This window comes from Eulemur rufifrons, chromosome 20 (assembly GCF_041146395.1).
Source record: "Eulemur rufifrons isolate Redbay chromosome 20, OSU_ERuf_1, whole genome shotgun sequence".
NCBI classification, from domain to species: domain Eukaryota; kingdom Metazoa; phylum Chordata; class Mammalia; order Primates; family Lemuridae; genus Eulemur; species Eulemur rufifrons.
The window spans coordinates 37,480,895-37,508,010 of NC_091002.1; the positions used below are offsets into that span (position 1 = coordinate 37,480,895).

Sequence of the window (27,116 nt, forward strand, 5' to 3'; positions counted from 1 at the left end):
TTTAAAATAGAAATGTTACTTTGGATTATCAGGGTTGGGCCAATGTAATCACAAAAGTTCTTAAAATTGGAAAAAGGAAGCAGAAGAGGAAAGTCAGAGGGAGCTGACTTAGAGGAAAATGTTCAGAGGGATGAAACACTGCTGGCTTTGACGATGGAAGAGAAGGGGCCACGAGCTAAGGAATGTGGGCAGCCTCTGAGAAGGTAGGAAGGCGAGGACACGGGTTCTTTCCTAGAGGCTCCAGAAAGGAATGCAGCCCAGCCAACAGGTTGATTTTAGCCTAAGTGAACCCATGTGGCGCTTCTGACCTACAGAACTGTAAGGTAATAAATTTAGGCTGTTTTAAGCCACTAACTTAGTAAAAATATGTTGCAACAGTAAGAAAAAAATGATACACCAGTAGTCTTTGAATAAGTAAAAGAAACAGAAGAAAAACTGCTTAACCAGTCTGAATTGTACTTTCTCTTTGCACATGACACATTCAGCGTATAAAACTACAGAATGAAAGAATCCAGCATTTTCTTTAATCATGAATATTTACAGGTACATGGCACATTTGTGCACTTTTAATGTGCTGATCACATCGATGCTTAGAATTCTCCAAGACATGCTCTCTGTAATTTAACATAAATGAGTTAACTGCCTTCTTAGGAAATGGGTGCTAACCATTTCCACTTGATGGGCCTCAAAAGCTACAAACACATTTTGCCTTCAATGAAAATCCAGTGAAGTGTTGCTGTAACCAAGCAACCTGAATACGGGAATAAGCAGCAGGCATAGACAGAATGCAATCTGTCCCTTCAAGAGGGCGGCAGTGTGCAGTGAGTGGAGCAAATGCTGATAAACAGCAGAACAAATGAAGACCTGGGAACATGAGCCTTGACTAAGCAGAGTTTGATCTCATTAGGAAGTTCTGGTAAAACAGACACATCTAAATGCTACTTAGAGAAGGGAGGGTGTTAAGGCATCTTTACAGGGACCCCTGCAGGGTGCTTTTGAAAGACTCTTCAAACATTCTGGGTAGACCGGTTTTTGTTCTTTAGTTGAAAACATTGAGACAAATGCAAGGGGAAAATTCTCTTGAGAAATAGCATATGAATGAAATAATTCCTAGTGAGGCGCAGAAGTAAGAATAAAGATAAAAAATAAACAACAGAGAAACTAAAAATCTTCCAACATATATTCCACTTTATGTATGGACCTAACTTCCTCTTTTGGCCACGTGTCTTTGAAGAGTTGTCTCTCCTTCACTTGCTAGTCACTCCATAATCCACAGTAATCACATAATTATCTCCACCCTTCTGCAACTGTCCTCGTTGACGTTACAGGAACCTCTTGGATGGGTTGAGCATGGGACTGGAAACCAGTGCACATTTGATCAGATGACTTCACATGGCCCTTTAGAGCCCTTGTACTTAGCTGGGTACTCTATCTTGTTGACTGCCATCTTCTACTTGTCCTCCTGCCATTTATCTGTGTCCAGCCCAGTCCTCACTGATATACTCACCTGCACGCATCCATGTCCAGCTGGGAGTCTCTCAGGCATCTGCAACCCAACACATGTGAAACTCAGTCTAAAATCTGTCCCTCCACTCCCCAATCTTCCTCTTCCTAAATCCCAGATTTCAGTAAGTGGTGCCAACGTGTGCCCAGTTGCCTAAGCCAAAGCAGCAGAGCCATGCAGATTTTTGTTTTCTTCTTCTCCTAGCTTTATCAGTTACCTTGCAGAAAGTGGATTTAGCCATTTGTTAGATCAGTGGGTCCAGGTATTCAACTTAATGGTAGGATCCTTCTCTGTGAAGACTTTCCCTTCTCAGTTATTCTTAGCCTGGAGTTTCTGCTTCGTCAAGTTTCATTAGAAAATATAAGGATATCACCATCTTCCCTACAACACAGAAATCCTGAAAAGCTTAATTTTTGCTAATAACATTTCATTTCTCTGCAAATGCAAATTGCTCCTATAAGATTTTGGTGATGAAATATTAAATAAGGAGTGCACATGAAGCCCGTGGTAAGAAATTAAGCTTTAAGGGAGAGGACTTGGGAGCACATGAAATAAAAGTCAACAGGATTGTTGTCATTGTTCTCCTTGACCTGCCCATATGTGCACATTTCCCTGAAATTTTGACAAGGGAATTGAATGATCTATTTCAGATGCCTGTCATTTTTTTTCTGCCTTAGTGGTGGAAAGGATTCCTTATTAGCTCATGAAGTTGACTTTTTTGCTTCACAACACCCTCCTTTGCCCATGAGCCCACAGGCCTTTCTGAAGGTAGTCTCCATCCATGCAGATGTTCCTAGCCAACCTGAGAATCCTGGCCAGGGACCATGACAACCTTGCCCTCCAGCTGCATAGTATAATAGCTGGGTGATTTCAAGCACAGAGGAAAGCCCACAGTATCTTATGGAAAGCATAACTGTTTCTCAGATTCAGCAACCATGTGGCTTGGGCACTTGTCACCACATTAGTGTTAGTGAGACATCACAAGTTAGCTCAGCTTAGATATCCCAAAAGATGGACATCAACTTTTTTGAAAGATTCTTCTCCAACACACCAGTATCAATCAGTGTCTGAGACCACTGGCTCTCAAAACTTCAGCATGCACGAGCAACGCCTGGAGGGCTTATTAAAACACCGATTTCTGGGCCCCTCCCCCAGAGCTTCTGATTCAATAGGTCTTGAGTGGAACCTGAGTATTTGCATTCCTGATGAGGGTCCAGGTGACAATGCTACTGTTGATCCAGAGACTACTCTTTGAGAACTTCTGCTTTAGAATGAAGTTCTGTGGGGTTTTGTTTGTTTTTGTTCATTCCAATTCCCCAAAAGACAATTATTAAGTATCAGAGGCTCTAGGTAAGAGAGCAAGACAAAGCTCAAATCATTCCAAAACCCATGGTATATTTAATTTTTCAAAGAAGCATGTACTATTTTGTTATTGGGAAATGAGGTGCTGCTCAAAAACCAGGTATAGTAGTAAAGATGAAAATCACTCATGTTAACTCCATCTCCCATCAAGGAAGGTGAAATAGATATTGTAAGCCTCAAAGTAGGCTAGACACTTTCTTATGAAGGGGCTTCTGAAGTATATAAAGCTAGTCGTTACCCAAAACTGGTTATTCGTGAGAAATTAGTTGGTCTTCACATACATTTTTGATCAAAATAAGAACTTTAGTCATATTCATGTATTTGTGTAGAACTCAACAGGGTAATCTGACAGAGAGTGATGCAGTGAATAAAAACAGCATCTGTTATGAAATTAACATCAAAGAGGCCCCTTAAGTTGAAATGGAGCCTCTGTCTGGTCTATGCCTGGGAAGGGAAGGAGATTTTCTGGAATTGGCATTTCTGAACACACAGAACAATACCATCTGACAGATTGCTCCCTATTTGAAATGGCATTTGTCTCCCTTTGACTAGAAATCTTTTATTTCATTTTTGTCCTCTACCAAAAAGTATGATGCTTGAAGAACTGTTTAAAAGGGCCACAGCTCTGTGGCCACGCTCCATCAGTCCCCTAACTGCTTCCAAACTTTGAATGGCATGACTCCTTCCCTCCATAGGCTATCCTCTTTTTTCTTTTAAAATATAGATTGTCTCTTTTGGTTCCTGGTTTTGTTAGAAAAAAAATTCTTGCTAGAAACTTGTTGCATAAATATTGATTCAAATGAGCATATTATATAGAATAATGTTGAACTACAGTAGATTTCATTAATATGTAACGGCACATTAGGTGCTTTGCAGACCAGAAGTGCTCTATGCTCGATTTTAATACAAATAATACCAAAATTTTAAGGCGTGTATTCTATAATTTCTTAGTAAATTTCTCTCATGAAAAGAAGTTATCTTTCAAAAGATGGTGTGTCACTCCTCTGCCTAAAGTTGTTTAATCACTCTGGAATTTCCAAAATAAAGTTTAAATGCTTCAACCTGATATATTAGGGTTCTCCAGAGCAATAAACACACACATATATATATTATGTATACACACAATATATGTATCATATATGTAAACACACACTATGTATGTACATACACACGTTCAAAATGAGGTTTATTGTGAGGAGTGGCTCATGCAGTCATAGAAGCTAAGTTCCAAGATCTGCAGTGGGCAAGCTGAAGGCCCAGGAGATCTCGTGGTGTAATTCCTGAGTCCAAAGGCCTAAGAACCAATAGAGCCAACCGGGTAGCTCTGCTGGCAGGCTTGAAACCAGGAAGAATTAACGTTTCAGTTTGAATCTGAAGGCAGGCAGAAACCGACTTTCAAGTACCAGGAAGGCAGTCAGGCAGGAGGAGTTCCCTCTGACTCTCAGAAGGGTCAGGCTTTTTGTTCAATTCAGGATGTCAACTGATTAGGTGAGGCCCACCCATGCTAGGGAGGGCAATCTGCTTTACTCAGCCAATTTACTCATTTATTGCATTTACTCATTCACATGTTAATCTCATCCAGAAGCACCCTCACAGACACACCCAGAATCACGTTTAACCAGATGTTTAGGTACCCTGTGGCCCAGTCATGTTGACACGTAAAATTAACCAGCACAGCCGGCACGGAAGGCCCTTTATCGTGTAGCCGGAATAGATCGGGTTAGCTGCAGTTTCTCGTGTAACTCCTCCCTTCGGCCATCCACAGCTAGTTTTATTTCCTTCAAAGCATCTTGATGGTTCACATCCACATGTTTTCACAGATAAATTTCTTCTCTGCTTGAATGTGATCACCCTTGTCTTTGAGTTTGAGTTCCCCAAGAAGCAGATCCTGAAACAAGGATTTAAGCATAAGTAATTTTGGGGGGAGGTGATCCCAGGAAACATCAGTAGGGAAGCGGGGGAGTGAGACAGGGCAGGGAAGGAAAGCAGTAAGGTTTAGCTATAAGCCAGTTACCACCGGCCAGCCAGGGCTCAATCCCAATGGGAAGGGAGAGACTCAGGGAGATGGTGCAGAACATGCTTCTGAATTCGGCCACCTGAGCAGCAGGGGAGCTGGGGTACTTATATCCTGTCAGTCATTTCTGAAAGCCGACCCCTGAAGGGTGTGCATTCCCTGGTATTTCTTGAGTGGGTTCCAGCAACCAGAGAAAGCCCTCAGGCAAAGAGACCCAGGAGCTGGTGGCTGAAAGTCAGGCTGGCATGTACCAAAGTCTCCAGGAACAAGGGGGTGTAGGTAGGGATCCCACATCTCCTGAGCATCTACTCCAGCCTTTCTTTCCCCCTACCTAACTTCACCTCACCCTTTAGGACTCAACTGAAGCCTCTTTTCTTCTGGAAATCCTTCCTAGACCTTCTCTCTGCCTTAGCTGCCTCTTGCCTGTTTCCCAATAGAACCTCTGTTTCCCTCCATCAGAGAATCTGTTACTTCTTGCTCCGACTGTTGTTTCACTTTTCTGAATCACATACCTTGTGAGCTTTTTGAGGGAGGGGATTGTTCATCCCTCTTTTGAGATTCCAGAGAATCTGTTGTCATAGAGATTTCAGATAGTGCTGGAAAATAAAATTCTGTTTAAATCTATTAAGTTCAGGGAAGAATCTGTGAAGAGTTTACTTAGTAACATTTTGATAATAATTTCGTTAGAAGATTACATTTCTGAGACATTGATATTCTTCCTTCCAAAATTGCATTCATAGAATGAATAAAAGAAATTATATAGAAAATCACCAATGTTTTGAATATATTTGGATGTTTACTTTTTTAGAAGCTTATTTCTTTAAAAGCCAGCAAGAATTACCTTTCTAAAACCTCAAGTTATAGGCATTTTCCATTTTCTCTAAGTGCTATATTTTTAATATTTACCAACATTCAGCATATTGAATAAATTTGGCTAAGAGATGACTAAATTGTAAAGCAAATATCTAGGAGGAAGTTACAAATCTTCACTGACTTCTCATTATTTACAGAACATAATATAGATCCAAGGTGCCCTAATATGTATGAGATACATAGGAAATAATAAAAATTTAATTCAGTGGAAGTTTTTTTATTGATTCTAGCATATAAAAATAAAAGGCGTTAAGTGCCAGGGAATACAAAGGAACATAGGCACAGTCTCCATCTTCATAGAATTTATGATCTGGAGCTGAACATATGGAAGACAGATACATTAACAAGTAACTAGACTGTGGGATTTTATGGTAATAGTAGCTAATATTTAGCACTTAATGATGTTTCAGTAGCTGTCTTTGTACTTTACATGGCATTGTCTCATTTAATCCATATAACAACTCCATGTAGTAGGCATTATTATTATCCCACTCTACAGCTGATGAACTTGAGACTCAGGAAAATTAGGTAACTTCCCTGAGATCACACATCTTGGGAATGGGTAGGTAGAAGGGCCAGTCTGCACACCTAAGCCCCACAGGCCTTTCAAGTTCGTACTCAGAAGGCATAAAAATAAGGTGCATCAAAGAGAATATGATTCATTCACACTTGGATCAAGCAGATCGTGTGGTACCTGAGCTTGGGCTTGAAGAAAGAGGTGAATGGAGACGGAGAAGGTCATTGCTAGCATTGCCTCAGGGAGAGGAGGCTGAAGGGGACTCTGAGAACAGATAAGAGTGAAGGGCTGCCATCCATGTAGGTGGCAGCATGCGTGTGACAGAGGAGGTGAAAGTGAGAAAATTGGTTGGAACCAGGTACTGTTGGCCTTGAATGTTACCAGGAAGAGTTTAGACTTTTCTCATTAGGCAGAGGGCAGTCACTGAAACTTTGTGAACCAGATCAGAGCAGTATTTTCAGATTGATTTGGCAGCCACATGTGAAAGGAATGGGAGTCAGGAGGGGCAAGAGAGAAGCATTTAGAAAACTACTAAAATAGCTAAGGCAAGTGGCACCAGGAGTGTGATTTTGGATTACAATAATGTGGGGGAGAGAGGTGCAAACGGAGAAACACGACAAGATCTGGCACTGACTGACGTTTTAGTCCATTCCTTCTGCTGTAACAAAGCATCATAGTCTGGGTAGCTTACAAACAACAGACATTTCTTTCTCACAGTTCTGGAGGCTGGAAGTCCAAGAGCAAGGCACTGGCAGATTGCGTGTCTGGTGAGGGCTCACTTCCTCTTAGACAGAATCTTCTCCCTGTGTCCTCACATGGCAGGAAGGGTGAGGGGTCTGTCTTGGGTCTCTTTTGTAACAGCACTAATGACATTCATGAGGGCTCCACCCTCACGTACTAATCACCTCCCAACAGCCCTGCCTCCTCATACCATCACCTTGCGGTTAGGATTTCAACATATAAATTTTGGAGGGGACACAGACATTCAAACCATAGCACTGGATATGGGGAGCTTTTAAGGAGAGAGATGACAATGTGTCAAGAGCTCAAAAGAGCAAGCGTGTCATCTGTAGTGCCGAGGAATCACATGCTCTTGTGCAGCTAAAAAGAGGGTATACTGGGAGATGAGGGGAGTTAAATGGAAATGGTACAACTGGTGGGGTCTCTTGAAAGCACATGATTAAAAGTTTAGATTAATATATGTAGCAAAGCAGCACTTTCTGTGGTGCAGGGCAGGGATTTTACATGTGTTGGACCACAACCAAATAACGATGTCCACTTTTCTCAGCTACTTGAGGTAACCACGCATACCTTTAACAAACATAGAAAATGTGGCATTTAAAGTCTGTGATTTTTTAAGTTTGAGGAATTGAAATGACTGAAGTGGCCATACATAACTTGTATAAGCAAAGCAAATTATTGCATATATAGTTTGTTATAACTATATAATCTTTTAAAAAGGAAACATGAATCTTTTCCTGTTTTTTAACAGATGATAATAATGAAGAAGAAGACATTGAAATGAAAGATGATTCAGGTATTAATTTTATTATTAATACTTTATAAAATAGCTTGGGAGTAAGCAGGAATCATTTTGTTGTTTATGTACACCTTTTTTTTTTTTTCAAAGAAAGACAAAATAAGGTTAATAGAAGTATGTGCTCAATGTTATAAAATAAGGAAGTAGAGGTGCTAACTCTTAAGGCTAATACAGTTACTATATGTAAACATTAGATTTGACTTTGACCTTCCTGACAGCTAAGGTAAAAATGGAACATGATGTTGTAGTTAACGGAGTTGTATAACAACTCGTCCCCAAAACTTAGTGGCTTGAAATAACCACTTATTAATGCTCGTATAGTCTGTGGGTGAGGAATTCAGACAGAGTACAGCAGCGATCACTTCATCATCCTGTTTCACAAGGTCTGGGGTTCAGCAGGAAGACTCAACAGCTGGTGGCAGGAAACATCTGAAAATTCCTTCACTTGTCTGGCTGGCAGTTGATCCTGGCCGTCAGCTGAAACCATAGCTGGGCAATGTTTTGAAACATTTGTACATGGCCTCTTTATGTGGCCTGGGCTTCCTCAAAGCATGGTGGCCAGCTTCCAAATGAGTTTCCCTTGAGAGCGTGAGCGAGCCTGGGAGAGGCTACACCCTGTTTAAGAACCAGGCTTAGATGTTCTGTAGCATCACTTCCACCTAACTCTGTTTGGAACAGTCACAAGCCCACCCAGATTTAGGGGGAAATGAAAATGGACTCATTCTTCCTGATGGAGAGTGAGTCTTCAGAGCCTGTAAGACCTAAAATATTGCATGTCCACCTTTGGAAAATGCACTTCTCACATATATTACTCTCATTGTCAGAAATTAAAATACATGCCCACTCCTCAAGAAATCCCAGTGTTTATGAGGGAAATGTAGTGGGTGAAAACATGAGTTCTGGCCCAAGGTAGCCACTCAATATGTCCTTCATAGTGAATGCAGGAATATAAAGACCTGAATTCAATTCTAGCTCTGCCAATTATTGACCTTGGACAAGTGTCTTTTTCAATAAGCCTCAGTTTATACTTCAGGGGGCAATAATTTTTACCATATAGTTTCATTTGGGGAGGGTTAAATGAGATACCTTACCTGAAATGTTGCACACAGTGCTTGGACCATAGTAAACATTCATTAAATCATTGCTTTTTTTCTCTCTCTCATTCTAACAGATACTAGAAAAATAGAGCACTTAATTCTATGGTTCAGAGCTCCATGGTCTCTATTTCAGCAATCACACCGCTCTGGCCATGAAATGGGGCCAGATTTCAAAATTAAAATAGGTGTCTCAGAGGTCCTAATTTTGTGTTACCTCTCATTTGATACCAAACCCCCTATAAACCACTGACAACCTCAATCTGAGCAGCTCCATTAACAGTGAGCTCTTTAAATTCTGATGCAACTGATATCCTTAGGGGAGGTTTGGTTGAAATGGTCCTTTTCCTTGTTAAATCTCTATCCTTCCTCTGACCACCCACTGTCTTCATAGAGAACTAACACCAGTTCCTTTTCTTCATAAAAATTCATTGAAACAATGATTGTAGCTTCTCTCTACTCTTCTCCAATCTGAACATGTCTGATTCCTGAGGTGCCCTTGGTCTTCCCAAATGCAGTGGATTCAGAGGACACGAGATGTAGAGGAAAGTTGTAAAAGTCAGGCATGAAGGAGGTGGAAGAGGAAACTGTAGCAGCCGCTGTCGGTGCATTCCTCACGTTCCCTTAGGCACTCACTGTCGTCTTATGATACTAACAGCTTTCCAAGGAAAGTTCTTATGACTCTCAGACTTCTTGGTCCTGGGAGCAAATTCAAAAGTACCAGGGATTTAAGTTCTCTGGAGCAGGCCTCAACCAATGATGAGCAAGAGTTGGTTGATCAATGTGTAGGACACATCTGAGTCATGTTCTATTTCAGTGCTGTCCGAAAAACATAATGTGAGCCTCAAACATGAGCCTCACGTATACTTTTAGATTTTGTAGTAACCACATTGGAAAAAGGAAAAAGAAACAAGTGAAACCAATTTTAATATTTTGTGTTAATAATCCAAAATATTTTCATTTCAACGTATAATCAGTGTAAAAATTATGTTTTTTAAATCCTTTTTTCCATATTAAATCTTTGAAATTGGTGAAATTGGTATGATCTCAATTCAGACTAGCAAATTCCCACTGCATATTAGCAATATATGCCTACTGGCTACTGTCTTGGACAGCAAGATTCTCTACCATTGCCCAGAGGTCCCCAAGAGAATGAAGTCCTGGTTGCCCACAGTGGAACTTACTCATTAACAACACCCAGTCTTGGCAGCCTTTCTTTTCCTGTCTCACTTCCTACTCCCCTTCTGGTGCGTCCTGGGATAATCTCTCAAAGTAACTGTTTAACACTCGAACCTTTGTCTCAGTGTTTGCTTTTGAGAGAATCTGACCTAAGTCGAGGACTCTGCTTGCCTTTTGTAAACATAAAGCCCGAGGTAAAATTTTAATTAAAATTTCAATTCCTATACCCATGTAGAATGTCTTCTTTTTAAAAAGAACCACATTTAAAAAAAAGACTTTAAATGATCACCCTGTCTTGAATTAACTTCCACACATTTAATGTTTGGCTTGCCATTTCGTTTCTCCTGCTCACATGAAGTGCCCTTGGACTATCCTTTGCCCGTGAGGGGCACTGCCCTCTCAGCCAGCCAGTATGAGGACCTTATCTTGCCATGGATCATTTGCCTAAGTGCCATAAGTACACATTTCTAGACTTCTTAATGAGATTTAGCTAGCTATCCAAGCCACTGAGTGATTTTAAGGAAATCATTATTAGTGCTAACGCAGAGTCCACAAGGGTTGGAGTCAGCATTTGAGGTTTGGCGGCATTAATTGGATCATCATTTCTGATTTTAGTTCCACCAGGTTTCCTGGGAGTTTTGTCTCCACTTAGTGGCTCAAGGATGCTAAGCCATTTCAGGCAGAAGGGGCTTGGGAAGCTACTCTCTGTTCCCTAATACCTGAGCGCTGAGATCACGGGGGATTTTTGTGCTAAATGAATGGTTCCATGGTGTGCCAGCTGGCCTTGCCCGACATTAGTGTGCTAGCTGGCTTCGTTCAGATCTCACACTCGAGAGTGTTGGTCTCCAAGATGAGTCTGAACTAGCCTTCCAAAAACCAGGAACTGCTGACGTCCCTGGCCCTACATCACCTCTTCGTCTTATACAAATGGGAAAGCTGGAGGGACTTTTAAGAATGCAGTTGACAGGAGTGAAGGGCTACTTGAGTGAATCAACCTGCCAGCGAATGCTAGTGAGTGCTAGTGAATGCTAGTGAACGACAGCTAACACCAGTGGTGTGCTGGTAAATTGACTCTCTGGGTAGGGGGAGCCCAGATGTGGACACTCAGCAGTTTTCTGTGGTATCAACACATTGACCATGGTCGTTTTCAAGCTACCAAACACGAGTTCAGTGAACGCGTGAGCCGGGGAGAGATGGTACAGTGAGTGGGTGTGAGCTGGCTCGAGTCAGCCCCAGCACAGCTCTGCTGAGCCAGACTTTAATGGGGCCTGCACTTTGTGCCAGTCACTCGACATGCATGAACTCAGTTAACACACACAGCAACTCTGCGAGACAGGGACTGTTACTATCCAGGCTTAAGAGGGATTAGCTCCTTGTTTAAACAGTAAAGCCAGAATTTGAATCCAGGTTTGCCTGACCCCAAAGGCTGATGACTTAACTTTCTTGCTCCTGTCTCTAAACTTGTATAGTGAGTAGTGGCAAGAGTGTCTCAGATGGTGTCAGACAAGGTCTTCCTCAAGGTGAGGCTCTGCCTTCACGGGAGGTGGAGGAAGCAGACTGGCTTAAACGCCCAGAATTCCTTTTTAAGTCCTTTAATCATCTTTAATCCTGGCATGGCAAATGTTTCCCCTGTCCTTTCATTTCTGTGATTATGCACTGTTGAAATTAGCTCCACTCCGAGCCAGCAGAAAATCAGCCATCGCCTATGGCCACTCGACCACATCAGAGCGGGGTGCACAGCTGAGTTCCTGGGGGTCAAAGCCATGCTCATGGCAAAGCTCCAGGTTTCCTCCCTCTACCAGAAACAAAAGCAACCCAGAAAACACGATTCGTTGGCGAGGAGAAGCAGGGGGGTGCTTTCCACGAGAGACAGGAACCACCCTCTCTTTAGCTCCCCTACACCGAGAGGGAGAGTTGTTCCTCCCAAGCCACCAGTAGAAACCTGAGCACGAAGGCCATATGTTTCAGTGCCTTTCATTTGAATGTCCCAAAACACTTTACCCCAGGGTGTCATGAGATGAAACAGTACTATGTCATAGATGATTGTTCATAATTAATATGTATCATGCATACCAACTACCCAAGGAGTGCCGTCCAACTGTTTCAGAAATGAAATACTAGTACTTTTTGGGTGCTTAAATGTCTCAAAATGGACAAACAGATGTCTTTTTAAATTGTACCCACTCCCCAGGAATTTCCATTGAGGTGAGAAATTAAGACTTAGGAATCCAATTCACAAAAACTCACTGTCAAGAAATGCTGGTTTAAAGTTGAATTTCCAGCATTGGAAACCCTCCTCTTGTTCCCAGCTGCAGAGGACACATTTCAGGGGCTTGGAAAGGGTTAGAGTCTTTGCCCAGTGAGGCTGCAAATGTCGCTCTGCCCATATTAGGTAGCCCTTTGAGCCCAGTATTTGCACTCAGTGAGCTGTTCCAAGCATCTCATTTCTGTTTTTGCTGAACCCATTCCAAAGGTCAACATCCATCTCACACCTGGTGACAGAAGTTTGGGGGAGTCGCTAGTGTAGTCATTGGCAAAATTCTTCACCCTGGTCATGGTAATGACCTTAGACATTGACTGAGTTGCAACCACAGAAAGCCTAGCCTAGTGCCCAAAGCTTTGCAGTCTATAATGCCAAAGTTTTTAATAGCACATCTATCAAACACGGGGTTTTTTTTTTCTTTTGTTGTTCCGTTCCTTTGTTTAATAAAGAGGAAACGAGGAGTGAGTCGCCATAGCTCTGTCTTGTAATTTTAGAATCTTGGCATGAGGCGACAGCTGCTAAGAGAGTGAGAATTAGGCATGGGCCCCATTGTATCTTGGCCTTAAAGAAAGGCCTGGGGAAAGCGAAAATAAAATCGAATTTGAAATGAAATTCTCAAGGCACTGCTAGGCACCAGGGATACAAGAGGGATTAGGAAAGACAAGTGCCCTTTTCTCATGGAATTTACATTCCTGGAGGGTGGCGTGGTGAGGGGTCATACCATAAAGAAACACACGAGAGAGCAAGATCATTTCAAGATACAAGGAGTGTGTTTGAAGGAGATTTCCTCTGTGGTGACTCTTTAGATGAGGTGGTCAGGGAGGCCCTTTGTTCAAGTTGAATTTGATCTGAGATTCAGAAGTGAGTGGGTGGCAGACATATGAATGTGTGTATTGGCGGGTGGGAAGACAAGAGCAGGGGCAAAGGTCCTGGGGCAGGAACCTGCCTAGCAATGACTGAGGATCACAAAGGGAGCTGGTAAACCCACACCCAAAGAGTGAGTGGGAGATGAGGCTAGAGCAGCAGGTAGGGCCCAGATGGCATGTTGTGCCAGGCCATGGAATTGGATCTGGATCTCATCCTAAATAATGGTTTTTAAACAGGGGAGCAACATGATCTGGTGTATGTTTTACAAGATCACATTGGCTGCTGTGTGCAGAATAGATCACAGTGAGTAAAGAGTAGAAGCAGGGAGATTAGAAGGCTAGAAGCTAGAATTTAGAAGGTTGGTTACTGTAGTAACCAAGAAAGAAATGCTGCTGGTCTGGGCTAGTGTGGTAATTATAAAAGTTGAGCACAGCAGATGAATATGGGATACATTTTAGAGCAAAGCTGATAGGACTTGTGATTTCTTAGACAGGACAGGTAAATTAAGAGAAATATTGAGGATGACATCTCAGGTTTTGGTTTAAATTTCTGGGTATATAGTAATACTGTTTCTCGAGATGTGTAATACTATGGAGAGAATAGGTTTGTAGTTATCAAGTAGAGGGTTCTGGCTGGTGTTAAGTTTGAAATGCTTAATGGGATCATTTACAAAAATTTGAAATTTACTGATGGGAGGTGGGTGAAGGGAAGCTATTAGGCCACAGTTAATTCCCAGTCCTGAAGGGACAGTGGGGAAGTGGGTGACTGCAGAACCCAAGAGACTTAGAGGGCCGCGTGGAGAAGGCTAACTGATAGGGGCTGTAAGCTTAAATTGAGGTGCACAACTAGCCCATGAAGACTAGCAGATACCTGGGAACTAAATATGCTGGGCTCCCCATTGGCTGAATCTAACAGGAAGCCAGAGAACCAGGGAGTTCATTGGTGCAGCTCATAGAGTCCAACATCCCAGAGTATAGTGGTGGATGGTAGAGGCTGGAAAGCTGATCTAGAGGGGCAAACAGAAGACAACAAGTCCCAAATCCACAATCTGCCATCTAGGCAGTTGAAGTCATAAGCCTTAAGCTCAGGGATAGCTGTATAAATTAATGCCTGAAAAAGTATACTACGTAAGAATGGAATGAATTTAGACACACTTTTCTAAAACCATCTTCACAATATTAGCCCCCTTGGATAGACTCAGAGGGACAATGGGAAAAATGGGAAGCATAGTAATTTAATTGAGGACATAGGGAAGTTGTTTAGGATCTTGATGACTAAAGAAGTTTGTTAAACAGAAGCAAGATAATTTCTAGACCCATCCCAGCCCCCATTTATCTAGCCCACTTTGAGGACTAAGTAAGATGAAATTGCACAGTGACTACTGTCAATTAATCCATGAAGTTTGAAATCAAACTTTCTTAGAGGAAAAGAAAAGTAACAGGGTTCCCTTATGGAGAATTTTTGAGTTAAAGAACAACTTGCATAAGATGTAATGTTTATGTGAATCATTAATGATGTCTACAAAGATGTTTTAGCTTTAGCCTTAAGTGTAAGTCTTTGTAGGTTGGAGAATCCCAGGGCCTTGCCAAAATTTAGCTCAGCCTTGATGACAGATGAATCTGCAATTAAGATTCAGTGTCTGTGTGGGTTTACTAAGAAGAAAATATTTTTAAACTTCAACATAATTTTGAACCCTACTGGTAAATATTTAAATAAGAATGTATTAAATTTTTGTACTTCCAGAGGGGTTAGAGCCAAAAGGCCTCTCTCCACCCCACAAGAAGAGCAAAGCAAAGAAACCAGAAAGTTCAAAAGACTCTAGCGAAGGTAAGTCCTGTCTCTCCTTCCTTTAGAAAATTATGCCATGAAAAAAAAAAGCTTTTATTTAATTTTTAAATTATGTGTATGCTCTCATGTTCAGATATTCCTAAGGGTTAAAATATCACAGAGCAATTCTTTTATGTCTTTCTAATATGTTTGAAGATGAAAAATCAGATTCAGGTTTGTTTCATTAAGGTAAAAACCAAATTTAAAAAATCCATTTTCTCAGTGTGATATATTTGCCATTTCTGTAAAGTGAAAAATTGTCAGTTGTGCTTACAAGTTATGTGTTCTTAAACCGTGTAAAAGGTGAAGGTCGAGATCTGTGTATGATGACCTGGCCAGCGCTGTACCTATTGGCTTTTTGGGATAATTTGTTTTTCTAATGAACACATTTTGAGTCTTTCCAGATTCAGACCTCAGCAGTAGATGCTGAAAATGGCTTCTGTCTTTAGCATTCTCTTACATTTTCAAGACTGCACTGTGTTCTTGCATTTTTGCATTGAATGGGCAGGTCCAATTGGGCTCTGTTATATGAACAAATGACACTGTCTCTCTTTACAACACTAGCTAGTACATTCAAATTTTCATTTAAAATGTAGATGAGGTATTTTTTTCAAGTGAACCTCAAACCTAAGGGTATGTGTAAACCTCTAAAAGGGAACGTATTTATGCTTTCTACTCTCTTGCCTGGAGCCTCGCTTCCTCCATTGTGAAATGAAGAGTATAAAAACACTGATGGTGTCAGTTTGGGTCTTGAAGGAAGAAGATGCCAAGATGGAAGTAGAAGTGCAGGAAATTTACAGGGGCAAGCCTGTGATGCATATAGGGCAGAGGCACAGAATGGGGAGCAGGAGCAGGTGAAAGGAGAGAAGGAAGGAAGGAGGCTTGGCTAGGAAGTGCCGCAGTCTGCAGTGCAGTCTGAGCAGGTCTGGAGGGGGTCGGCACAAGGACTGCCCACTGGAGGAGTCCTGCGTGGGGCGGGAATGGCTGGCCTCAGTGTCCCTCATCCTCCATGCTCAGGCACTGGCTGCAAGCAGCTTGGGGAGAAAGTGGCCTTGGCGTGAACACAACGCCACAGAGGATGCCAAAACTATGGCCACTGGCTGCTGTCAGCTAACGTCTCTCCTAGCAGCAGGTTCTCTCTTGAAAAGAGACCTGGAGCAGCACACCTCCACGACTGCACAGCATCCGTGTGAGTGTTGGGGTTCTAGGTGATAAGTAATGACACTGTCCTTGCCTTCCTGGGATCTCAGAACAATTCAGAAGACAAAGCCGTAAGAAAGGTGGAAATCACAACATGAGCATTATGACTACTGTGGTTTAGACCAAAGCATCTGGTTGCTCTGCCCCCAGATCAGCTTCCTAACGCTAGATTTCACTTGTGAATGTGAAAGATTTAACCTCTGTCCCCTCATGAGCAAGTGCAGATGTCCTCAGCCGCCTGGACAGAGGCGGCCCTGGTGAGCTTATTATATTAAGAGCAGATTAGGACATGCCTTCTCTGTGGGCAGGTGGATCTGAGACTTGAGATGGGACTGTTTCCACCTCTCACTTACGGTGAGCCTAGGAGAAGGGTAGAAGGGCACAGCCATCGATGTTACCCCTTTTCTGGACAAGGAGTCAAGGGATGAACATTTCCGACTGATAGTAAAGAGCGAGGAAAGTGCCCAGCGCAGGTCTGGCATCCTGTTGGCGATGGCTGTTACTATCATCACTACCATAATCAGGACCATGATCGGGTGTGCACTGTCCTCGTTCATTGAAAGGTGCTTCAAGGTTTACTATCATTCAGAGAAGGACACTTAGAACCAGGGAGGAGACCAGAAGCAGTAACTGCCCCTAGAAGGGAAGCTTTGTATCTGTTTGGGAGAGTAGCCAGGACTTCCATCTCTTACTGTATTTCAGTCATTTCATGGACAACCTGTTAAAGCTGTTCTTGGGAAATGAGTTAGGGGCAAAGCAACAATTGCCTTTTCCCTCACCGAATGGTTCCATCAAATGCATGACCTCCTTCAAAGGTTGTTTTCCGGAGCTCAAGTCTATTACTGTCTCTGAGCCTCGTGTAATAGGTAGTAAACTGGAGCAGTTCTGTCACCTGTAATTAAGAAGGGAATTCTTCCAAGTTACTCTTTCCAGCGTGTGAAAGCTTCTTTTACTTCCTAAATAAGTTGATTTGTTTTGGAACATTATTTCCTAATCCTATCATGATTTCATAATACGGCTTCACCTCCTTCAAATATGTGGTCTGACAATCTGCTCTGAGTCATAAAGATGAAAATATGGTAACTATGGATTTGTTACCGGGGACATTCTGTCTATGGCACCATGTTGAAATATAAATGTTAGTCACCCTCCAGGAACATGCGAACTGTTCTTAAGACAGCCTCAAAGACAGATTAAAAAAAAGTCCAAATTTCTGGGGACAGAGTGAGAAAGGAAGTACACGCTGGCAGGCAGTGGTGGATGTTTCCGTGATACGGCATTTACTATTTATCAGTGTTTCTATTTTGACAAAATAACCTATGTACCTGAATTCCTATCTGAACACACACTGTTGCGTATGTTCCATTTACTGTCATGATACGGGGAGTTACAATCATTCTTTCCTACTGGATGTGCAAATGGAATATTGTATCTCTGGGGAAGGGGTGCATCGTAAGATGAATCATAAGCCTTCTCTCTAAATCTTCCTCCAAGTGTAGAGTTACCCATTCTTTTCTAGCTTGGTCATCTCTCTCCTATGTTTTTTTTTTTTTTTTTTTTTTTGGAAGAGAAGTTTCTGGTATTTCTATTTATAGATCACTCAGCTTCACGCCCCATCTCTGGGCTCTGTCTCACTTCTCTCCTCCCTCAGGGTTCCCTGCCCCCGTCCCCAGGATCACAGGTCCTACTGCATCCCTCTGCTTACCTTGTAACACTCATTCTCAGGTCGTAGAAAATAAACTCACCTAGATTTTCCAGCATCTATAACCATAATAACTATATTCAGATCCAGAAGAATTTCAAGAACATATGGTCAAATTTTCTCATTCTACAGAATTTTTTGAAAGTACAAACTGCATGGGCTTGGGCAAGTTAATGTCACAATCTCTCTCTCTCTCTTTTTTTTTTTTTTTCCTAAAAACAACACAGCTTCTGTAACCCTTTATCCCTTTCTCTTTTCTGGAAATTAGAACTAGTTTTTGAAGAACGAAATGTTGCCAATGTTATATCCTTGAGTGAAGCATTATTACTTTAGTAAATATTTCGCTGAAGTATTAAACATCAAAATTGAAAATCAATTTTTAAATGTATTTATTTGCATGTTTTATGCTGTGGACTTTTGGATATGGAGTTTCGTTTTTATTATTTTGATTGAAATTTCATGAACTGCAGTATACTTTGTAACACCACTCCAATAATGAAATTACTATTAATTTCAGACTAGTAATTGATTCTCTGGTGTCTGATATAAATTATAACACTATCTGTAAACCAGCAAGGCATGAACAGAATTGTTTGAAAGAAGCCTGGTTAATACCAGTTGCATTAATTCCAACTCTCAATAATTTAGACCAGTTTTATTCTTACCAAAAAAAATTGAATATCATTATGGAAAACCTTAGCACATTGAATAAAGTATGCTTTTCTCATACTTCCTCCTCCCTCCTTCATAAGTAAATCCTCTTGAAGTTCCTTTAGTGAAAATCTCTCAGGGTTTATTTGTCTGAAAATGTTATTTTTGCTTTTTTCCTTTAAAGGCAATTTTGGCAGGTAAAAATTCAGGGTTGATGGCTATTTTCTTGCAAAATTTTGAAGATATTTTCCCACAGTCTTATCAATTCTGCAGTTGAGAGTTATCTCTCAGTCTAACTGTTGCTTTTTAGCTTATCTGTCTTTTCTTTCTCTCTGCTCTGACAATCTACTCTTTATCTTTTGTATTCTACAGTTTCACTGTGATGTGCCTAAGCATGAATCTCTTTTTATTTTCCTTCTTAGGATTTGCTGCGCTTCTTAGATCTGGGAATCGGCATCTTTGATTAGTTCTGAAAAATTCTCACATGTTGCCTCACCAAAAATTACTTGTCTAGTACTTTCTGTTTTTTCTTTTACTGTCATTCATTATTTTTAACCCATTTTGCATTTTTTTATTCTGGGTCTCTTCTCCCTCTGATGCCTTCTGGTTAATTGTTTCAAGTCTGTCATTAGATTTGCTGATTTTCTTTGGGTAGATGCCCCGTAATGGGACTGCTGGATCAAATGGTAGTTCTACTTGTAGCTCTTTGAGGTATCTCCTTGTTGCTTTCCACAGAGGTTGTGCTAGTTTGCAGTCTGAGTGTTCCTATCTCTCTGCATCCACACCAACATTTATTGTTTTGGGACTTTTTGATGAAGGCCATTCTCACTGGAGTTAAGTGAAATCTCATGGTGGTTTTGATTTGCATTTCCCTGATGATTAGAGATGTTGGGCATTTTTTTCATATGTTTGTTGGCCATTAGTCTATCTTCTTTCTATTCATCTCTATTTAATCTGAGTTTAATGCCACTGAATTTCTAATGTCAATCATTATAGGTTTCCTTTTCAAATATACCTGGCCATCCTTTTATTTAACTAACACTTGAACTATCTTTAATAATCTGCATCTGAAATTTCAACATCTCTAGTTGGTGCAAGTCTGATTCTGCAGTTTATTGACTCTTCAAACTCATGTTTATGGTTATTTCCTTGTGTATTATTTATGGGTACTTTTTGAAGTTTGTTTTGGAGCTCATTTATTTACATTTGGTTTTCTGAGATATCTAAAGATACCACCTTAGGAATACTTTAAAGTACATAGTTAGCTTAGAGTTTGGTTTTAGTTTTACTTTGTTTGCTGATGGTCCTTAAGCCCATGTTAGCACATGTATAAGATTAGGAAATCTCAACAGAGATTTTTTTCTTCCTTTTTTTTCCTCTGCAGCTAATGCTAAAAATGACATAGGCAAATTTCTCACTATATTCATAACCCAAGCACTGGCCTGTCTGTGCCTCCTATGTGTGGCTTATTCAAATCAAGTTCTAGCTAGTGGTTCTCCAAGAGGTTTCTTGAATCTGCATCCATCAGCATCACCTGGGAACTTCTTAGAACTACAATTTTATGGCCCCATCCCAGACCTGAATTGGAAAGTTAAAGTGGGACCCAGTAATCTATGTTGTTAAAAGCCCTTCATCTAAAGATGCATGCTCAAATCTGAGAACCAGTCTTCTGGAATGTAGACCATCTGAGATTGGAAGATGCTTGATAGCAAACACTGATTTCAGGGCTTGCTTTTACAACTCTTGATTCAGGCTCTTCCACCATTTCTGGTTTCTAAGGATTTTCCATACAAAAGCACCAGCTTAGCTATGTATTCAAGAATCAGATACATAAATACATACATACATACAGATGGATAGCACCTACCTACAAATATACATGTATGTGCATACATAGTATGAACATATATAGATATCAAATTGACCTCAGGAATTAGAGGAGTAAAGAAGGGACACAGTCAGGTTTTGGAGAGTTTAACATTCTTCTTTCTAAATTTATGTGTAATTTAATATATATATACACACACACATGAATTATTTTATATTTTTAAAACAAAAATATATTTTCATTAAAAAACTAAACAGACTATGCTGCTAAGTTCAGTAGCATGTTTAGAACAATAATTTTCTCCACACATACATCTCCAAAGCCTTCAGTGGCTTTTGGTAATGAATGGCATTTTTCCATCATATTTTTACAAAAAGCACAAGCACTTTGACTCTTGTTGTGCAATTGCGTTTACATAGAATATTCAATAAGCAGATATGGAATGCTCATTCTTCAGGAAACTGAGACCTTGCAATTCTAAATCAAGCAGCCCTATATTGCACTTTAAAATATTAATGATCTCTTTTGTCAGATGAAATTGTATGTGGAAACATTTTGGAAACTGGAAATCACTATATCAGTCTGAAGGATCTAATGATAGTATTAAAGTTATTATTATTATTTTTACTAAAATAAATTTTTTCTGAATGCGGGAACCATTTGTGGAAAGTACCTCATATTTCCCGAGAAGCAGATTTTTCTCTCTGCCCTATTATTTTCTCTGCATATTAAAGTATCGTGTGACATGCTGTTTTGTGAGTGGCTGGACAGAAGGGACATTCTATCTTTCAGAATGCCATGCAGCAGTTCATGCATTATATTCATACGCGTGATCTTTAATTTAATTTTTTTGACAAGTGCAGTGAAGGGTAAAATCAGGCAGTCATAATTTTGACTTTGCCATCACTCAAATAAGCTTAGTGATTGACCAGGTTTAAACAAAATGGCAAGAATGAGGAAAAGCAGTTTTCTCATGAAGAAAAGCTTTGTTTTATCCTCTAGACTTTAAAATACCAAGAGTTTAAGCAAAATGTAAATTTCCATGGTGAAAAATCAGAATATAAGAAATGCCTATGCCACCATCTTTCCTTAATTATGCTCTTGATATTCTGCTTGATTCTGGGCCCTTCTGAGCTATCCCCCTGCCAAAAACTGGTAGAAGGACCCAGCAGTGTGTTTCATTTGGACTAGTGCTTTCCACATTTGCCCATTAAATAAAGCCATGGTTATAACCAGAGCCCTAATCTCAGAGTCAGCTCTAGGAATTTCAGTGGGACATAGAGAATGTGAGTATTGAGGCATTTCCCATAGTGAGAAGAGCCGAACCTACCTGGGCAGAGTAACTACAGGTCCTGTTTGACCAGGAACAATTCTGGTTTATGCCTGTTGTCATTAGCATTTATTGAAAATAGTCCCTTTTACTTTTGGAGGTGACCCAGGTAGGGTAGGAGAGTCTACCTACATTATCACCCATAGAGAAAGAGTCTGGTATTAGTATGGATAGAACTCTCAATTGTCCCAGCTCTGCTTCCTACTTGCACAGTTTGTCTAACCTAAGACTCAGTTTTTTCATACATTAAATGGAAGGAAAAACATACCTTGAGGGAGATTTAAACAACATGGTTTGTGGAAATGACCTGGCACATTCGCTGGACAGAGAGCTAGTAAATGAAAGAGTACTGAATTTGAAACATGAGGAGCTCCCCTCCACCAAACCCCCCCCCCCACCTTTTTTATTAGTGCTTGAAATTGCTTTTAATATGAACAAAATAATTTTGCAAATAAAGATTTAATAATGCACTAAATCTCACATCTTGCTAGGTTTTCTTTCTCTTCTTTCTCCCCTTTAGGTTCTCTCAGCACCCTTTGTGCCTCCTCCCTACCCTGACTGCACTAGTTCCCATCCCAAATGGACTTTCACCTAGTCTGTCTTCTCTTTTCTTATCTTCAAGTCACGCTTTCCAAGAAACTGCAGAAGGTCCCTGACTTAATGACGATTAGATGAGTCAACTTATGATTTTTTGACTTTACTGTCGTGCAAAAGCAATAGGCACTCAGTAGAAATCGTACTTTGAATTTTGCTCTTTTCCTGGGCTATCAATGTGATACTCTTCTGTGATTCTGGGCAGTGGCAGTGAGCTGCAGGTGCCAGTCAGGCACACGATGGCGAAGGTATCAACTGGTACTGTACTCCACAGTGGACTGTGTTGCCAGCGTTTTTTGGATAGCGTGTTTTGTGTTTTCACACTTCATCGTGTCTATAAAATGCCCATCTATGCCAGTTACGTGTATTAAATGGATTTTTAACTTACAATATTTTCAATTTACGATGGGTTTTTCAGGAAGTTAACCCCATTGTAAGTTGAAGAGTGTCTGTAGTCTATCCCCAGTATTTATACAACCACACATCTCAATCATTCCTAAACTCTGCTAACTTCCTGTAAAACTTCATGGAAGGCACCAAGTTAGATCAGAGGCATATGGGAGGAGGTGGTCTCTATTGCAGGCCTTCAGTTCAGACCTTGCCACTGAAACATGCATTGTACACCCTCCATGATTCCTTGAGATCTGTTGACTCTCTGCTAATTTTTATAAGATACTGAGAATAAGGATCTCTCTTCTGAGGCTGGGTGTTATTCTTACTGCCTGTGGTCTTGTTTCCCTGGATTAGTGTTTCTCAAAATGTGATCCATGGAACCCTGTGGGAGGTCTCCCAAAGCTCTTCACGGGATCCACAAGGTCAGAATGAATTTCACAAGTAACTGTGCTCAGAGGCATCTTCAATCACATGGAATATAGTGTAGATGGGGACCTCTGGAGTTGTGCCAAGTGACAGTACTATGGAGACACCCCACAGCATCCTTCCTCCAAAACAATCAGCATAGCTGCCCATCACTCAGTTTCATTCCACTTACTTTTGTTGAATGCCTACAATTGACAATGTAAGTACTGTTCTAGACACTGAAAACACACATACCCTACTTTTCTTACGGCTTAAATTCTAGGGTATGTGGGGGAGTAGGAGTGGGCACATAAAAAAAAAATATAGTAAGTCAAACAGGAAAATTCTGTATTGTTTATCTATAACTGCCTGAAAATTTACCCTAAAATTTATCTGCTTAAACCAACAATAAGCATTTATCTGAGAGTATCTCTGGGCCAGGAGTTTCAGAGAGGCTTATCTTCTTGATGGTTCTGGGTCAGAGTATCCCACACAGATGTATGACAGTTTAGGTCATAAAAGGCTGGCTTTTTTTTCCATCTTGCTCTCTTTTGGATCACTTGCCCTGGGGCAAGGCAGCTCCCCTGTCTGAACACAGTCTAGCACCCAGTGGAGAGGTCTAGTGGCTGGGAACTGAGGTCTCCTGCTGACAGCTGGCACCAATTCACAGGTCATTTGAGTGAAACATTCTGGAATCAGATTCTTTGTCCCAGGCAAGTCTTCTCATGACTACAGACCTGGTTGACATTGTGACAGCAACTTCATGAGAGACCCCAAACCATATGTCATGCAGAAAAATGAATCAGGGGAAAGAGATAGAGAATGCCCATCTAGGTATGAATGTGAGTGTGTCAGAGGGATTAGAGACAGATGGGTTAGATCTCACTGATTACCAAGGTCATATTTGAGAAGACACCTGAAGACCAAAAAAGAGTAAGCTTAGCAGCATACTGAGAAAAGAGAGGGAACAGTGGAGGAAGCAGTGAGTGCTTAAGCCCTAATGAGAGAGGGGTCTGACCAGTCTAAGAAAGTAGGTCCATGGGACAGCAGAAAAGTGAGCGAAGGGGCGAGTATGTAGAGAGGTCCCTGGAGGCCGATTCCATACAGTATCAAACCCAGATTTCAGGGCCCCACCCGCAAAGTCTCCATGTCCAGGTTGGTGGGCCTGAGAATTTGCGTCTCTAATAATTTCCCAGGGCATTGTGGGCCACTAGAAGAACTTTGGCTTTTTTTCTTAATGAAATAGAAATGGGTCATTTTAAGAAGAGAAAAGGACATGCTCAAACTTACATTTTAAAAGGAATCTTCTGGTTATTGTGTTAAGAATAGACTGTGAGGGGCTAAAAGGAGAAACAGGAAACAGCTTCTTGGAGCAAGAGACACTGGTGGCTTGACCCAAGTAGCGGTGACAGGAAAGAGAGACAAATTGGTCTGCTTCTGGACATATTTTGAAGGAAAAGCCAACAGAATTCAAAGACTCATTGGGTGTGGCATGTGAGAGAAGAGAAGAGAGGAGGCAGGATGAATGTCTTCATCCTTTCCATAACCGCTGAATCTAGAATAGAAGGTGTGCTCTGGTTATACTTACTCAAACATTGTAGGGAAAAAGAATTCTTCACCATTCATACCTCCCGTCGTGTCTGTCTGGGTGGCCCCTGCTGACCTCACCCCAGGAAAGCCAGAGTAGCCCCCACTGAGGCCAGATTTCCAACTAAGCATAAGCAGAGTTATCAGGCACAAAGAAAATTCTTATAAATAACAAAAAGAGTGAACACACAAAAAATTAACAAGGAAAATAACTGAGTGTGAAGATTATTTTAGATGATTTAAATACTATGGATTCCAATATATTTCTGCCCACAAAATGGTGTTTTTTACTGTTGTTCTCCTGTTGATCTTCAGTCAGCAACTTCTCAATTAAGAGATGATTGTGGAATTGCTGTCATTTATGATTGCTAAGCCCAGGGAGGAAAGAAAGGAAGGAAGTAAAGACAGAAAGAAGAGAGGGATGGAGGTGTAGGGGTAGAGAGAAAAGGGAAAATACAGTTGCAATATAATGAAAAGATCACTAAACTAGGAGTTAGGACATTTGAATTCTGTTTTTATCCCTTAGGTGTATAATTGTATCCTTTTTCTAGGGTCTCTCAGGTCTCTTTTAGGTATCAAAGGCTGTAATTCTACATAAACATCATATTCATGAAAATTGATTCTTTATGAGCTCTTTCCTTCATGCCCAGTAAATACTTCCACCCTTAATTCATAAGCTCTGAATCACGGCTTTTGATAGCCAAGTGGGCCTCTGAGAGCATCTAGGGCCACCTTCTCATTTCACAGATGAGGAAACTTTCTTTTAGTACTCCTTGAAAATTGTCTAGAGGACTCATGAAAAGTGATACTAAGTTAGCTATTAAACTGATCTTTTCCTTTGGTTTTTTTTATCAGGCCATATACGGTGGATATTTTTATAGTAATTTTTAAAGATATCTTTCTGTAAATCTTCTAGATGTTTATAATTTAGACTATAGGTGTTTAACCAGTTATGTATTTTGATTTTCTAAGCTGAGGATGAAGAATAAACCAGCTGCATTTGCATTTGTTTTGTTGAACACTCACGTCTTCTGGTTTAAAGGGCTAAAGCATTAGTGTGATTTTTTCCTAATGCTGGCACCTGGTCAATCAGATATTTGAAGGCTTATAGTATTAGATGCTAATTTTTTTAACAGAGAAAGGTTTTGTTTAGTCTTTAAGGAAAATTATTGCTACTTGAACAATATTGGATTTTCACATTAGGATTTTACAGTCATATTTCAAAATTTCAGTTTTCTATTGTAACAAAGTTGTGCTTTCCTACTATACCAGAGAGAGCCTTAAAACTGTCCACCTACACTAGCATTTTCTGGACTCATGCCACACTGTCCTCATGCCTAGCTCAAGTAAGCCTGTTCTCTCCAAACTCTAGTCACTCTGGAGCCGTGAGTGGCAGTCATAGGGAATGATTTCACCTCCAGGGATCGCCCTGCCTGAGGAATGATACACAGAAAACCAGAGTACTGTATTCTCCTTGGACAAGAATGCTAGCAAATGCATGTGAATTATTTCTCAGTTCTCCATCCTGAGAATTCCTTGCTGGCTTCTGACAATATTTGCTGCTGGCAGAAAGAAAGTAGATACATGGTTTGGGAGGAAAGTGGGGGAGGGATGGGGAAACTGGCTCTACATTGTGGAGCAAAAATGGGGCACTTTTGCTGAGTGCTTGAAGAACAATTGCAAACTGCTACTCTTAGGGGAATCTCATTCCCTCTGTCCAAAGCAGCCCCTTAAGGTGAATGCTCAAAATGCAGATGCCTGCACCTAGTCCAGCCCTCCACCAAATCAGAAAGCTGCATATTAAGTAGATGCAACACATCTTTGGAGCACCATTTCTTTTGTCTTTATTATTTTAAACAATCTCAAACTCGTAGCAAATTTGCAAGCACAATAATGAGAACCAACCCTGAAGCACTTGAGAGTAAATTGCCAATCTGATGTCCCCAACCCCCAAATATTTCACTGAGCTTTTTCTGCAAACATGGACATTTCTCCTACATAAGCACTATAAAAAGATCACAATTAGAATGTGAACATTGCTACATTACTACTGTTTAATTTTCAGATGTCATTTAAGTTTCACCAGTTTTCCCAATGATATCCTTTATAACAAAACGATCCAGTTCAAACTCAGATTTTCCATTTTGTTGTCATGTTTCTGTAGTCTCCACCAGTTTGGAACAGTTCCCTTAGGCTTAGAAGGTTGCAGGTCAGTTATCTTGTGGAAGGTTTCCAGTTTGGGTTTGTTAGGCATTAACATCACAGCAGTGATACTGTGTTCTTCTCGTGGTATTCTACAAGGCACCCACTTGGTCCCATTACTGATAATGTTCACTCACGTTAATTGCTCAGTTAAGATGGTGTCAGAGATGGTCCTCAAGTGTAC

General features: G+C 40.8%; 1 protein-coding gene across 4 annotated transcripts in view; it reads left to right on the forward strand.

The window, feature by feature from the left end:
* The window catches only part of MACROD2 (mono-ADP ribosylhydrolase 2), a 1,707,340-nt gene that overhangs the window by 1,546,727 nt on the left and 133,497 nt on the right, over positions 1-27,116 (forward strand). For 3 of the 4 annotated variants that reach the window (XM_069495843.1, XM_069495844.1, XM_069495845.1), the window contains exon 10: positions 7,763-7,807. In XM_069495843.1, coding sequence (XP_069351944.1) covers positions 7,763-7,807 — 45 coding nt within the window. Of the gene's footprint in view, positions 1-7,762; positions 7,808-14,956; positions 15,041-27,116 lie in introns of all 4 variants that reach the window. The other variant, XM_069495842.1, reaches the window with a different exon arrangement.